The sequence below is a fragment of the Humulus lupulus genome, chromosome 2 (genome assembly GCF_963169125.1).
Source record: "Humulus lupulus chromosome 2, drHumLupu1.1, whole genome shotgun sequence".
Classification (NCBI taxonomy): Eukaryota; Viridiplantae; Streptophyta; class Magnoliopsida; order Rosales; family Cannabaceae; genus Humulus; species Humulus lupulus.
The window spans coordinates 256,175,309-256,189,175 of NC_084794.1; the positions used below are offsets into that span (position 1 = coordinate 256,175,309).

A 13,867-nucleotide genomic window follows, 5' to 3' on the forward strand; every position below is an offset into this window, starting at 1 on the left:
AAATGGTACAAAGATGAGTTGTATATACTTGCTAGTCAAGCTAAGCAAGTTTTCTATCTCGATGATCTACTTAGAGGTCGTGATTGGAAAGTTGTAGAAGATGTGAATCATCGACAAATTTGGGACATTAAGGACAATTCTGATGAGGTTAATGATGTTATTGATGTTGTACATGAAACAAGTTCATCAAATTTTGTGTTGACTGTGGACCTCGGAGAGTTGATTATGCAATCTGATCAACCTGCTGCATATGTTGGGGCTTATAAAGAGGGTGACGACGAAGCTAATATGTCAGAACATGAGGAAGTCGCAGATGTAGATGATGAATTGTTAGTTGAGCTTTGTGAAGATGAAAATGTGTCTCCGATTACTGATGGAAATGATAGTAATTGCTCTGTTTAGTTTTTCTATTTGTGTAACAGAACTATATATTTAAATATAATAATTTTTTTTGTAATTATTATTAATATGAATTGAACGTGATATACTTCTAATTTAATTTAATGCTAATTACTAACTAATAAATTTTAAACTGAAGTATAATATCAGCTGATATAACAACTCATCACGGCGGAGATAGTGGGGGTTGAGACCCGCCAGATCCTTCTAGGGCATCATCATCTTGCGAGTCAGGTTAAATATTGTATATCAAAATTATTTTTAGAAATTATATTGTTAGAGAAATATAACAACAGTACTAATACTGGTTATTGTTAATAAATTTTAAAGCCCCGCCGACGAGAAGAATAGGTCGTGGCCTTGCTAGTAATAATGTTCTTGAAGAACGAAGGAAAAAAGCCGGGAAACCATTGGATCTAGAGCTTGATCCTGTGACGAACAAAGTGGTTGGGCAGGAGGATCAAGCTTTTATTCACATGTTGGGCACTCTAGTTACCATTTTGTGCCCAGGACATTACTTGGATTTTGCTGATTTACCTCAACAGTTTAAGGATCAAGCGCTTGATCGTATGAGGGTAAAAAATTACAAATCTTGTACTTTTAATTATTTATTTCTATTATTTACAAAGTCATCTAATTTTTTTTCTTAATGCAGTATTACTATAATATAGACGGTCATCCACAACGTGAGTCTGTTCTGGCAACTGTCTATAAGGAGATGGGCGAAAGATATCGCGAGAGAAAGAACAATAGACATAAACACTTCAAAAATCATTATGCTGGACCAGAAGATTGGGAGAATGTCCTCTCTAAGCCACTTGACCATTGCACTAAAGAGACATGTAAGAATATTTGTGAATTGTTTTTTAGCGAAAGATTTTTGACTCGTTCCGCTAAAAATCAAGCAAACAGAAAACAAATGAAGTATGTAACAACACAAGGCACAAAGTTGTAGGTAGCTAAGCATCACAAATATATAAGTGAAGATGTTAATTTAATTTTATAAAATAACACATTCTAAAACATTTTGTTTACATTTGTATAGGAGAACCCAGATGCGCACGTTGTTGATACTTGGAGGGATGCTCATATGAAAAAATCGACAAATTTTTTTGTCAATGAGGCAGCTCAACAAGATTATGTAAGTGAATAGTATTGTTTTCTTGTTTCTAATGTTTGTTTATAATGTATCTTTATACATGAAAAAATGGCGGCATAGGTTCAGAGGTCACAACTTGAGAGGCAGAGTCAACAACGGAGTGATGGATCTCTTAATGTATCTGGCGTTGATTCGTCCCCGGTCGATCAATATGAGATACTAAGTAAAGTACTCGAAGGAGAGATCTGACTACCAAACAGGAGTGGGTTATAGGGAGAAAGGGAATGCAAGAAAGACAACCTCCAGCTCTACAGATCAAAGTCAGTCCCAAGCAAATACTGCTCCTACGCCTAATGAAGATATGACTACTATGGCTCTGCTGATGAAGGCAATGTGTGAGACGATTCAGAATGTGGTACCTGAGCAACCTAGTAATCTGTATGACCCACGGTTTGACATTTTTCTGTAGAGGTATTTGCCACCACAATCTGAAGGTGGTACGTCTTCTCAAAGTAACACCGCCCATCCTGACCTTCATAGACCGCCATAGTAGCAGTACTAACCTCCTTCTTAGTATCCGCCACAGCAACAGTACCAACCTCCTCCACAGTCTCTGCCACACGTGTCGTCGCAACAACCTCCTCAGTATCAAAACCAATACATTTTTGGACGCTCTTCCCAATCTCCTCCACTATATTTTAGCTTTACCGATTTTCAAGGAGGATCGATGCAGCATCTGCTACCTAATGTTAGGTATGGGGAGGTTGGAGGTTCGTCGCAGCAGCCATATGTGAGATATGGTGAGTTTGGGGGCGGGTCGCAGCCACAGCCTCGAGATCAGTTTGGGGACCTCACGCTTGGACGATCTTCATAGCAGCGTTATATTCCTTCACCGCCATAGCCACAACTGTTGCCCTCACCGCCACAGCCACAGCCACAACCGTCACCCTCACAGCCACACCAAAATGTTGAAGATGAGGATAATTTCAATATTAACCTTAATGATTTTATTTAGTTATTAGTTTATGTATTTTGATTAAATTAATATTGTATTTATTTTTAATGACAATAGCGATATTGACTAGTTTGATAAATATTAAAACTATTCACATTAATTTTAATGTTAGTTATGTTTAAATTAATTAATTGGTTATTTTGTTAAATTTTATTATGAATTATTTTTAAAAATAATTAAATTTAATAAATATTAATTTATTTCAAATTATTTTAAAATTATATAATAAAAATATTTTTAGCGACGGACCCCGCAGCTAATACTATTGCATCTGACACAGGTATTAGCGGCGGGATCCGCCGCTAATATTCGCCGCTAATAATATGTTATCAGCGGCGGTTGTGTCAGCACGCCGCTGATAATCATTATTAGCGACAAATTTTTTGCGGCGGGTCATTAGCGGCGGACTACCCCGCCACTAATAGCCTCAATTCTTGTAGTGTTTTGTGATTCAACATAAAATCATAGACTTATCATTTTATAATCATAGACTTATGATTTATATAACTTGGTTTTCTCTCCACAAATGTCTATTTTTTCTCTTGATTTAATTTGTGTTATTCTATTATTAAATCCATGGTTGTATTGTGATCAAATATTTCTAAATTCATGTTATAATTATCTAATTACTTATTCTTTAATTATCAAGATTTGCATTTATACTTTGAAAATATTTATTTAATTATTAGGATTTGCATTCATACTTTGAATATGGTTCTGATAATTTTGCAAAATAGACAAAAGAAGAATTGAGAGAGAATCAAAAGGGAGGCTAGGTTTTCATTATATCAAAGGAGATGAAAATAAGAGTACAAGAGCAACAAAATATATAGCCAAAATAATGAGAGGCTAAAAGACTAAACTACCCTTACATATTAATAAAACTTATATTATTAACATCCCCCCTCAAACTCATGATGCATTTGTAGGAAGCATCGAGAGTTTGCTAACTAAGAAATGAAATCGAGAAATAGTATGAGCCTTCGTAAACAAGTCGGCAATCTGCATAGCGGAAGTGACAAATGGTAAAGTGATGGTCCCATTCTGATAGTGGTGACGAGTAAGATGACAATCTATCTCAATGTGTTTCGTGCGCTCATGAAAAACAGAGTTGCGAGTAATCTGAATAGCACTAACATTGTCACAATGCATCGGAGTGGGATCTGAGAGAATAACACCCATATCAGCAAGTAAACAACGCAACCAAACAATTTCAGCGGTAGTGGAGACCATGACACGATATTCTGCTTTTATAGACGATCGAGAGACAACAGTCTGTTTTTTACTCTTCCAAGAAATAAGAGAATCTCCCAAAAATATACAAAAACCAGTGGTAGATTTGCGATCAGTACAATCACCACCCCAATCTGCATCTGAGTAGGCACGTAACTCTAAAGTAGACGTAGATGGAAAAAGCAGACTCTGAAATTGAGTTCCCCGAAGATATCGAAGAATACGAAGAACAGCTGCCTAATGAACGGTAGTGGGAGATGCAACAAATTGACTGACAATGTGAACTGCATAAGCGATGTCTGGCCTGGTGATAGTAAGGTACACTAAGCTACCAACCAGAGTGCGATATAGAGAGGGATCTGACAAGGCAACACCATCAGATGAAGAATACCTGACATTAAGCTCAAGAGGGGTATCAACAGTGCGAGCATCAGAGAGACGAGCCTGATCGAGAATATCAGCAATGTACTTAGATTGAGAAAGAAGATAGCCACGAGGAGAGTAAGCTACTTCTATCCCTAAAAAGTACGGTAGGGAACCCAAATCTTTCATCTCAAATTCACGAGTCAAGTGCGTTTTCAACTCCGTTATCTCATTCGCATCATCACTGGTGATAATCATATCATCAAAATATAAAGAGAGTAAAGTGCGGCCAGAAGACGTACACCTAATAAAGAGAGCTGAATCATGTGCACTGGGGTGGAAGCCGAGAGAAGTAATCACGATGGAGAATTTTTCAAACCAGGATCGGGGAGCTTGTTTAAGCCCATAAAGAGCCTTCTTCAATCTGCAAACTTCTCCTGAATTATGAGGAACACTTGGTGGAGGAACCATGTAAACTTCTTCTTGAAGAGTCCCGTTCAAGAAGGCGTTTTTAACGTCCATTTGAGAAATGGACCACTGTCGAGCAGACGCAACAACAATGAGAGTACGAATAGTGGTATGTTTGGAAACTGAAGCAAAAGTTTCCTCATAATCCAACCCATACTCCTGAGTAAAGCCTTTAGCAACCAAACGAGCTTTGTACCGCTCTACTGACCCATCAGACTTAGTCTTGATCTTGTAAACCCAATGGGAACCAATATCACGCTTCCCCACAGGAAGAGGAACAATATCCCAAGTACCTATCTTGTACAACGCAGAGAGTTCTTCAGCCATTGCCTGCTGCCAAAGAGGGTCAAGAATAGCCTCTTTATAGGAAGAGGGCTCAGAGAGTTGGTGAATAGAAGTCAAAAAAGAAGAGAAAGAATCAGAATAAGTGGAGTAGACAAAATTAGGTAACTATGTGGACGTACGAATTCTTTGAGGGTAGCGAGGAGGAGGAGCAGGATCCACAATCTCAGAAGCATCTTGGGCAGTAGTAGGGATAGAAGGGACTTCGACAGGCTGAGAACCGACATCTGTAGAGTTAAGAGTATCAACAGTACAAGAATCAAATGGATCAATACAAGTGAGATCATATTTGTGTAGATTGGGGGTGTTCGATTGAATAGAGTAGAAAGGTATATGCTCAAGAAACACAACATGACGAGAAACATAGAGTTTTTGACTAACAGGATCATAACATCGATATCCTTTTTGACCTTCACCATAACCAAGAAATACACAAAGAGCGGAACGAGAAGTAAGCTTACTACGTTCAACATGAGGACGGAGAACAAAACATGTGGAACCAAAGACTCTCAATGAAGAATAATCAGGAGCGTGACCATAAAGTTTTTCAAAGGGAGACAGACCTGAAGTGACAGATGACGGAATTCTATTGATTGAATGAACTGCAGTCAGAATGGCTTCCCCCCAGAACTCACTAGGAACATAAGCAGACGATAAGAGAGAATGAGTAGTTTCAACAATGTGTCTGTGTTTTCTTTCGGCAACCCCATTTTGCTCTGGTGTATCGGTACAAGAGGTTTGATGTAAGGTACCATCTAAAGCAAGCAATTCAGAGAAACGATTGGAGGTATATTCACCACCCAGATCACATCGAAAACATTTGATAACAACATTATGTTGAGTTTTAACAAAAGCACGAAACATATGATAAATCGCGAGGAAATCAGAACGATGTTTCATAAGATAGACCCAACAAAAATGAGTATAATCATCAATAAAAGAGACATAGTAACGTGATCCACCTTTTGTTAGAACGGGTGATGGCCCCCACACATCAGAGTGAATCAAATCAAAAGGTGCAAGAGAAACAGAAACACTCTTATAAAAAGGTAAAGCAGAAAATTTTGCCAATTTGCAACCACAACAATCTGAAATATCATGGGTTTGTAACTTTCCTAATGCTCCTGTGGAAGCTAAGTACTTTAAACGTGAACCAGATACATGTCCAAGACGAGAATGCCATAAATAAAAACTAGACGAAGACGAACTTAAATGAAATGAAGACAAATCGACATTAGAAGCTGCAACATCAGGAACTCTCAACTCATCTAAAATGTAAAGCCTCCCCTGCCTACGGCCTGTCCCAATCAGCTTCTTGGAATGAGGATCCTGCACATAACAACAAAAATTAGAGAAAACAACTGAGAAACCAGAGTCACATAATTGACCAACAGAGACAAGATTCAAAGTAAGATTTGGAATATGATATACATCAGAGAATGCCATTTTTGGAGTGCAAATCGAGCCAATCCCCGCTAATGGCATGGGAGTGCCATCAGCGGTCATGACAGATACAGAGAGTGCTGATTTAATGGACATGAAGGAATTAGAATTAGGTGACATATGATGTGAAGCTCCAGAATCAAGGACCCATATAGAGGAAGATATACCTGGTGTACTACTAGAAGGTAAACCTATGTGTGAGGAGGCTGACATGGCGTGTGGCTGCGAGGCAATGAACTTCTGAAACTGCTCTGTGAGTGAATCAATCGAGGTACTAGGAGTGCTTCCAGAATCTGCAGGTGGAACAATAGCTGCCATGTTCGAAGACATAGAATGAAGAGGTCGATGAGGTTGGTTGCCAGATTTCCAGTGAGGAGACTGATTCTGTGATTGCGCCCTGTGCAACAGTTTGGGACATTGAGCCTTCCAGTCTCCCTTTTGCTTGCAAAAACTGCATTCGTCGTAGCCAACCTTAGTTTGAGTCTTGTGTTGATTGTTGGAGGCTGGCCGATGAGCAACTGCAAAGACAGAGGGATTCGGAGAAGGAAGAATCCCCTCCCCCCCCTTTATCAACACGAGACTTCAAGCGAATCTCTTCTGCTAACAACTCATTAACCACCGAATCAACCGACGGAAGAGGACTGCGATGTAAGATTGTTCCACGAAGACCTTCAAACTCATCTCGAAGAGCCATCAAAAATTGAACCAGACGTTGTGTGTCTCTCTGAGCAATGTAAGGGGCAAATGCCCGTAACTCCGCTGATTCAGTCAAAGCAAGCTGATCCCATAGATTAGACATAGCAGAATAAAATTCCTGAATGGTCATGCTATTCTGTTGAAGGGCCCGAATGTCAATCTCCAACTGATACTGCTTTGCGAAATTAGACTGTGTATACAACCTTTCCAAGTGCTCCCAAACTTCCTTCACCATCTCATATTTCGCCAATTGGATACTGATTGATTGTTGAACCGAGTTGTTGATCCAAGTGATGATTTTCGAATTGTTGGCATCCCAAAGATCCAACTGTTCTGCAAAGCTCTCATCCTTATCGTCCTTCGGTTTCGTGGAAGTTCCAGAAACATAACCCCACATACGTTTACCTTTCAGAAAATTTTTCATAGCACAATGCCAATACGAATAATTCTGCCCATTCAATTGCACATTAATGGACTGAAGCGAATCATCTTTTGTGCTAGCCATGACGAACAATCGAAATCCAAATAGACAGAACAAAGTGCGAAATCCCTAAGATTGGTGCGAAAACCTCAAAATCAAATCCAAAGACAGAGCCAAATTTCTAAAAAAAAAATTTGTAATCCTAGCGCAACCAAATCGAGGATACTCAAGAATATTGTTTTGATACCATGATAATTTTGCAAAATAGACAAAAGAAGAATTGAGAGAGATTCAAAAGGGAGGCTAGGTTTTCATTATATCAAAAGAGATGAAAATAAGAGTACAAGAGCAACAAAATATATAGCAAAAATAATAAGAGGCTAAAAGACTAAACTACCCTTACATATTAATAAAACTTATATTATTAACAGGTTCTTGATTAGTGTTTGAAATATTGAATTAATTCTCATTATTTCATTGTTGGATTAGAAAGTGTAAGCATAAATCCCCAACGGCTACTCCATCCATCGTTATGTTGAAGTTTTGGTTTCATTTTACATTTACTTTGTACAAGGTTCTTTAATGGCCAATGCTTGTGGTCTTTGGTATCGTGTTATTAGACAATAGTGCCTGCCTGGTAGCAATGTTATCATCCTCAAAAGAATTCAATGTAGTTATATGAAAATTTGTAAATTAACATTTATGGACCATTGTCGATAGGTAACCACCCACAATTTCTCTTGCTTTCACCGACTCGACAAGCTGAAATATAACTGCTCCAACCAAGATGAAAAACATAACAAATGAAAATAGATAGCCCCAAAACCGGTCTCAACCCATAGAAATAAAACAAAAAGTTGTAAAGCAAATGATGTCACAAAACATCAAAATAAAAGATTAAAAACAAAAACCAATAAAAAAAGTTAATCTCGTATGGCATGGTTTATAATATGTACATTTACTTTCAATCAAACTACTGTCATTAAATTTTCTAATATCCATCAAGGACTCAGAGTTTGCCCGTATCCGTGAGAACAAAAAGCACTTCCGTCCGAAGTGCCCAATATATATGTTTGTAGATTGATTAGTTGAGTTTGTTTACTACTTAATAACATGTATTTTATCTATTAATTGATTTGATTTTTCTTTTTTAACTAATTAATTAAAGTTCTAATATATGTTGTGGGACTCGAAATGTTTTTTTTTTCAAAGTTTGTTTACAAAATGGTGTTCTATTAGTAATATTTTGCAAATTGGTATCTATCTAGAATATGGACATGGTATTGAGAATTTTCGCCCGGATGTCTTGTATTCTTTACAAAGTGTCTGAGGGATGTTTGGAAGATCATTTTACCAAAAAAAAAAAAGTTTTTGTGCAAAACGACTATAAAATAGCCTTCTTTTTGTGGTCACTTTTCACAATAACTGTAATGTCTCAAATTCCCTAATATGACTTAGTGCCTTGATTAGGGAGTCAAGATGACAATAATTGGTTTATGGTATTATTATGTGATAATATGCATGAATATGTGAGTTATATTATTATATGACTAATATTGCATGTTTAAGTGTGTTAAATATGCGTGTGGACCGTTTCTTATTAGAAGGGTATTTTCGTAATTTTAACTCGTTAGGAGTATATTTGAATATATGATAATATATTTTTGATATATGATGAGACCACATTATTATGTGGATATATTTGGATTATTCGGCACGAGACGATCCTAGTGAGCAAGGTAGTGGTTTGGTCATAACGGGGTCAAATACCGGGCTCGGGGTGAGCCTAGGGGTAATTTGGTAATTTAGCGCATGACCGAGAATTTTTGGGTAATGAGAATTTTATTTGGAGATAGTTGAGACTTATTTAAAGAAATGGTGAATTGTGGTGGGAAAAGACCAAAATATCCTTAAGGGCATTAAGTGGCAATTAGGGGCTTAAGGGCAAAATGGTCATTTTGGTGATAGGATAGTGACTTAGTCACTTACCCTTCGCTGAAGGAAACCTCACATAGTAGCAAAACATGACACTTTCTCCCTCTCTTTCTCGATTTTCTCTCTCTGTTTCTATCTCTTGAAATTTTGATGAAAAACTTAGATTTAAGGAGTTAAAGCTAGGGAATTGCTTGGGGGATTGCTAGGAAGCTCTTTAGTTCTTAAGGTAATGATTCTCTAAGCTTCAATCTTGAGTTTTTTCCTCTGTTTTACAGTTTTTATTGAGTTTATTATTTGATGCTAGTTTTGGGAAATCAATGAGGTTTTTAGGAATGTTTGATTTGGTTTCGATGTCTAAGACGTGTAGAACTAGTTTTTGGGTTCAGTTGTGGGTTTGGTTGAGGTTTGGGATCAATTGTTGGAGCTTAGGCTCGGGGAAGTTCGCTGGAAAAAACCCAAAAATTGGATTCTCTGTCTTTGGCGCTACAACGCCGAGTATGTGGTGCTACAATGCCATTGGGTGTCTGTCTTTGGCGCTATAGTGCCCAGTGGATGGCGCTGCAACGCAGGTCGGGTTGTCAGGTTGGCATTTATGACTATGGCGCCATAGCGCCGTAGCACCTTACTATTTTTCACGGCATGAATTTTTGTACTTTTTGGAGTTTTGGCTCGAGGGCTTGGGGGACGATTCCACAACCCTGTTTGGTGGGATTGGAGGTCCCGAGAGTGCAAGATTGGTCTCAGGATTTGATTTTGGAATTTAAACTCGTTGAAACATGGTTTATGGTTATGACTAGATTACCGCTAGGACTCGGGACAAGATCGTGCTCAAAGGTTGTTTTTATATATAACTTGTGCTCGGACAACAGGTAAGAAAGTTGCACCCAATACGTGGTATATGTGATTAGGGTGTGGCCCGATTGTTGATTATAACTATGAAAAGGGCTCGGGCCCTTGAGAATGAACGTGATTGAGGCTATGTTTGTGCTCATTGATTAAGCATGCTTCAATGCTCTGTGTTTGGATAATTTTTTACTGATTGTTTACATTGTCAGCATAATTAGGGCTCGGCCCCGTTAAGGAACATGATGATAACTATGTTTGTACCTGATTGCTGAAATATATGATTATCATGTATGCATACTTGAATTATCTGAAGTATGCTTATCTGTATGTGTATCTGTATTTGTATATGCACATATAACATGTTATCTTGGTACCTTTTAGAGCCATGACTTATTAGTCAAGAGAGCCAATAGCGCACTGCGCACTGGTCGAAAGGCTAGGGCCCGATTAGGGACGTACTTTTACGTTGACTGACCCTATGGTCGCTTGGAAAACAAAGCGCTTGGCTAGCTCTATGGCTAGTTATTCAGAGCTAGGGCAAAGGGCCTCAGGTGACTCTATGGTCACATAGCTAGGGCAAAGGACCCTAGGTTAATTCTATGATGATCTATACAGGGCAAAAGGCCCCAGGTTGACTCTATGGTCATCTGATTAGGGCTGCGTGCCCACGAATGATTCTATAACAATTTACTTGTATTTGTATGCAAGCCTGAGTAAGTTATTACTGCTGGGCATGCTAGATATACATGTTTTGATTGATTCTGGTGCTACACATTTTTTTTGTTTCTAGTAGAATTATTGATAGATTGTGTAGACCATGCGATTATTATGCTGTGGGGTTCGAGACCTTATTGCCCACTGGGGAGTTAGCAGTATCCAGAAGATGGGTTAGATCATTGCCAGTGACAGTGGAGGGCAGAGAGTTGTCAATTGATTTGATAGAGTTGGTTATGACCGACTTTGACATGATTCTGGGTATGGACTGGTTAGTGAAGTATGGGGCAACCATAGATTGCAGAAGGAAGATGGTAACCTTTGAGCTTGAAGGTGAGGATCCTTTTGCATTTTTTGGCATTGTGCATGGACCCCGTGTACCTATGATATCTGTATTAAGGGCTAGAGATATATTGCAAGGTGGTTGTAGATACCACTCAAGTCGTGCCTGTGGGACCAGAGGAGGCCAGATTAGTCTGTGAGTTTCTGGATGTGTTTCCAGAGGATTTACCAGGGCTTCCGCCACACAGAGAGATTGTATTTGTGATTGAACTGGCCCCAGGGACGGGGACAGTGTCTAGGGCGCCATACATGATGGCCCTAGCAGAGTTAAAAGAATTAAAGGTACAGCTACAGAAACTGTTAGACTTGGGTTTTATTAGACCCATTTTCTCATCATGGGGTGCACCAGTCCTGTTTGTAAAGAAGAAATATGGTTCTATGAGAATGTGTATTGACTACAGGGAACTGAACAAGTTAACAATCAAGAACAAGTATCCTCTGCCAATGATAGATGATATGTTTGATCAGTTGCAGGGTACAATTATATTCTCAAAGATAGATCTGTGATCTGGTTATCACCAGTTGAGGATTAAGGAGGGAGATATACCGAAGACTGCTTTTCGTACCAGATATGGGCATTATGAGTTCTTAGTCATGTCCTTTGGGTTGACTAATGCCCTAGATGTTTTTATGGATCTGATGAACAGGGTGTTCAAAGATTACCTAGACCGGTTTGTGATCGTCTTTATTGATGATATTCTGGCTTATTCTCAGTCAGAGTCAGAACATGAGCAACATTTGAGGTTGGTTCTGCAGAGACTGATGGAACATAGGTTGTTTGCTAAGTTCAAGAAATGTGAGTACTAGTTACCTCAGGTAACTTTCCTTGGTCATATTGTTAGCAGGGATGGGATCAAGGTGGACCCAGCCAAGATTGAGGTGGTCTGTGATTGGCCAAGGCCAAGGAATGCCTCTGAGATTAGGAGCTTCCTTGGATTGGCAAGTTATTATAGGAATTTTGTGAAGGGTTCTCAAGGATTGCTACTTCATTGACTGAACTGACACGCAAGAATCATAAGTTCGTGTGGTCAGATAAGTGTGAGAACAACTTCCAGGAACTGAAGCGGAGATTGATCACAGCTCTATTTTTGAGTCTCTCGATAGATCAGGAGACGTTTGTGATATACTGTGATGTGATGCCTCACATTAGGGTTTGGGTTGTGTTCTTATGCAGTTGGGGAAGGTGATTGCCTATGCATCACGTTAGTCGAAAAAGTATGAATAGAGATACCTCACTCATGATCTAGAGTTGGCAGTAATGGTCTTTGCGTTAAAGGTATGGAGGCATTACCTTTATGGGGAGAAGTGTGGGATTTATAATGACCATAAAAGCCTGAAGTATTTTTTTACACAGAAAGACCTAAATATGAGTTAGAGGCGTTGGCTGGAGTTGGTGAAGGATTATGATTGTGAAATCCTGTACCACCCAGGGAAGGCCAACGTGGTGGCAGATGGCTTAAGACGGAAGGGTCCAAAACAAATATACAATGCAAGACAGATATCCAGAGAGTTAGCAGAGGATATGACCAGAGGTGGTATAAAGTTGTTGGTGGGCCAATTGGCCAACATCACGCTACGGTCTACGTTGTTAGAAAGAATAAAGGAAGGTCAGTTGGGTGATCCACAACTGACAAAGATTAGAGAGGAAGTCCTAGTCGGAGTGTCTAGGGACTATACAGTGTCAAATATGGGCATGTTGAGATATAAGGGTCGGATCTGTGTTTCTATGGACGCTGTTATCAAATGGGAGATTCTGGATGAATCTCATACTATTCCTTACTCTTTGCATCCAGGCACCACGAAGATGTATCAGGATGTGAGATCGATGTATTGGTGGCCTGGGATGAAGAAGGAAGTGACAGAATATGTGGCTAAGTGCTTGACATGTCAACAGTTCAAGGCTGAGCATCAGCGGCCAGTAGGGCTATTACAGCCTCTGGACATCTCAGAGTAGAAATGGGAGGACATCACGATGGATTTCGTGGTGGGGTTACCCAAGATCGTGGGTCAACATGATTCGATGTGGGTTATCGTGGATCAATACACCAAATCAACTCACTTATTACCAGTGAGGACGGCATATACAGTTGACCCGTATACATATCTCTATGTGAGAGAGATAGTGCGCCTTCATGGAGCTCCGAGGTCGATCGTGTCAGATTGGGATGCCACATTTACTTCCAAGTTCCGGGGAAGTTTGTAGAGGGCCATGGATACACAGTTGAAGTTCAGTACTGCTTATCATCCTCAGACAAATGAACAATCTAAAAGGACGATCCATATATTAGAGGAAATGTTGTGAGCATGTGTGTTGGACTTTGGTGGGTCCTGGAGTAAGTATTTTCCTTTGATAGAGTTTTCATACAATAACAACTATCAGTCGACCATTGGGGTAGCTCCTTATGAGATGTTGTATGGTAGGAAATGTAGATCTCCCATTCATTGGGATGAGACTGGAGAAAGGAGATACTTGGGTCCTGAGGTTGTTCAGAGGACCAATGAGACCATTGAGAAGATTAGAGTTATGATGCTCGCTTCTCAAAGCAGACAA

At 39.3% G+C, this 13,867-nt stretch overlaps 1 protein-coding gene across 1 annotated transcript; it reads right to left on the minus strand.

Annotated features, from left to right (window-relative positions):
• Positions 1-6,834: 6,834 nt before the first annotated feature.
• LOC133815394 (uncharacterized) lies at positions 6,835-7,563 on the minus strand. Its single transcript, XM_062248241.1, has one exon. It carries the CDS (start codon positions 7,561-7,563, stop codon positions 6,835-6,837), a length of 729 nt encoding a protein of 242 aa, XP_062104225.1.
• Between the last annotated feature and the right edge of the window lie 6,304 nt (positions 7,564-13,867).

What these genes read in the sequence shown, in the direction of transcription:
- LOC133815394 (XM_062248241.1), bottom strand. Translation starts at nt 7,563, where the DNA reads ATGGCTAGCACAAAAGATGATTCGCTTCAGTCCATTAATGTGCAATTG.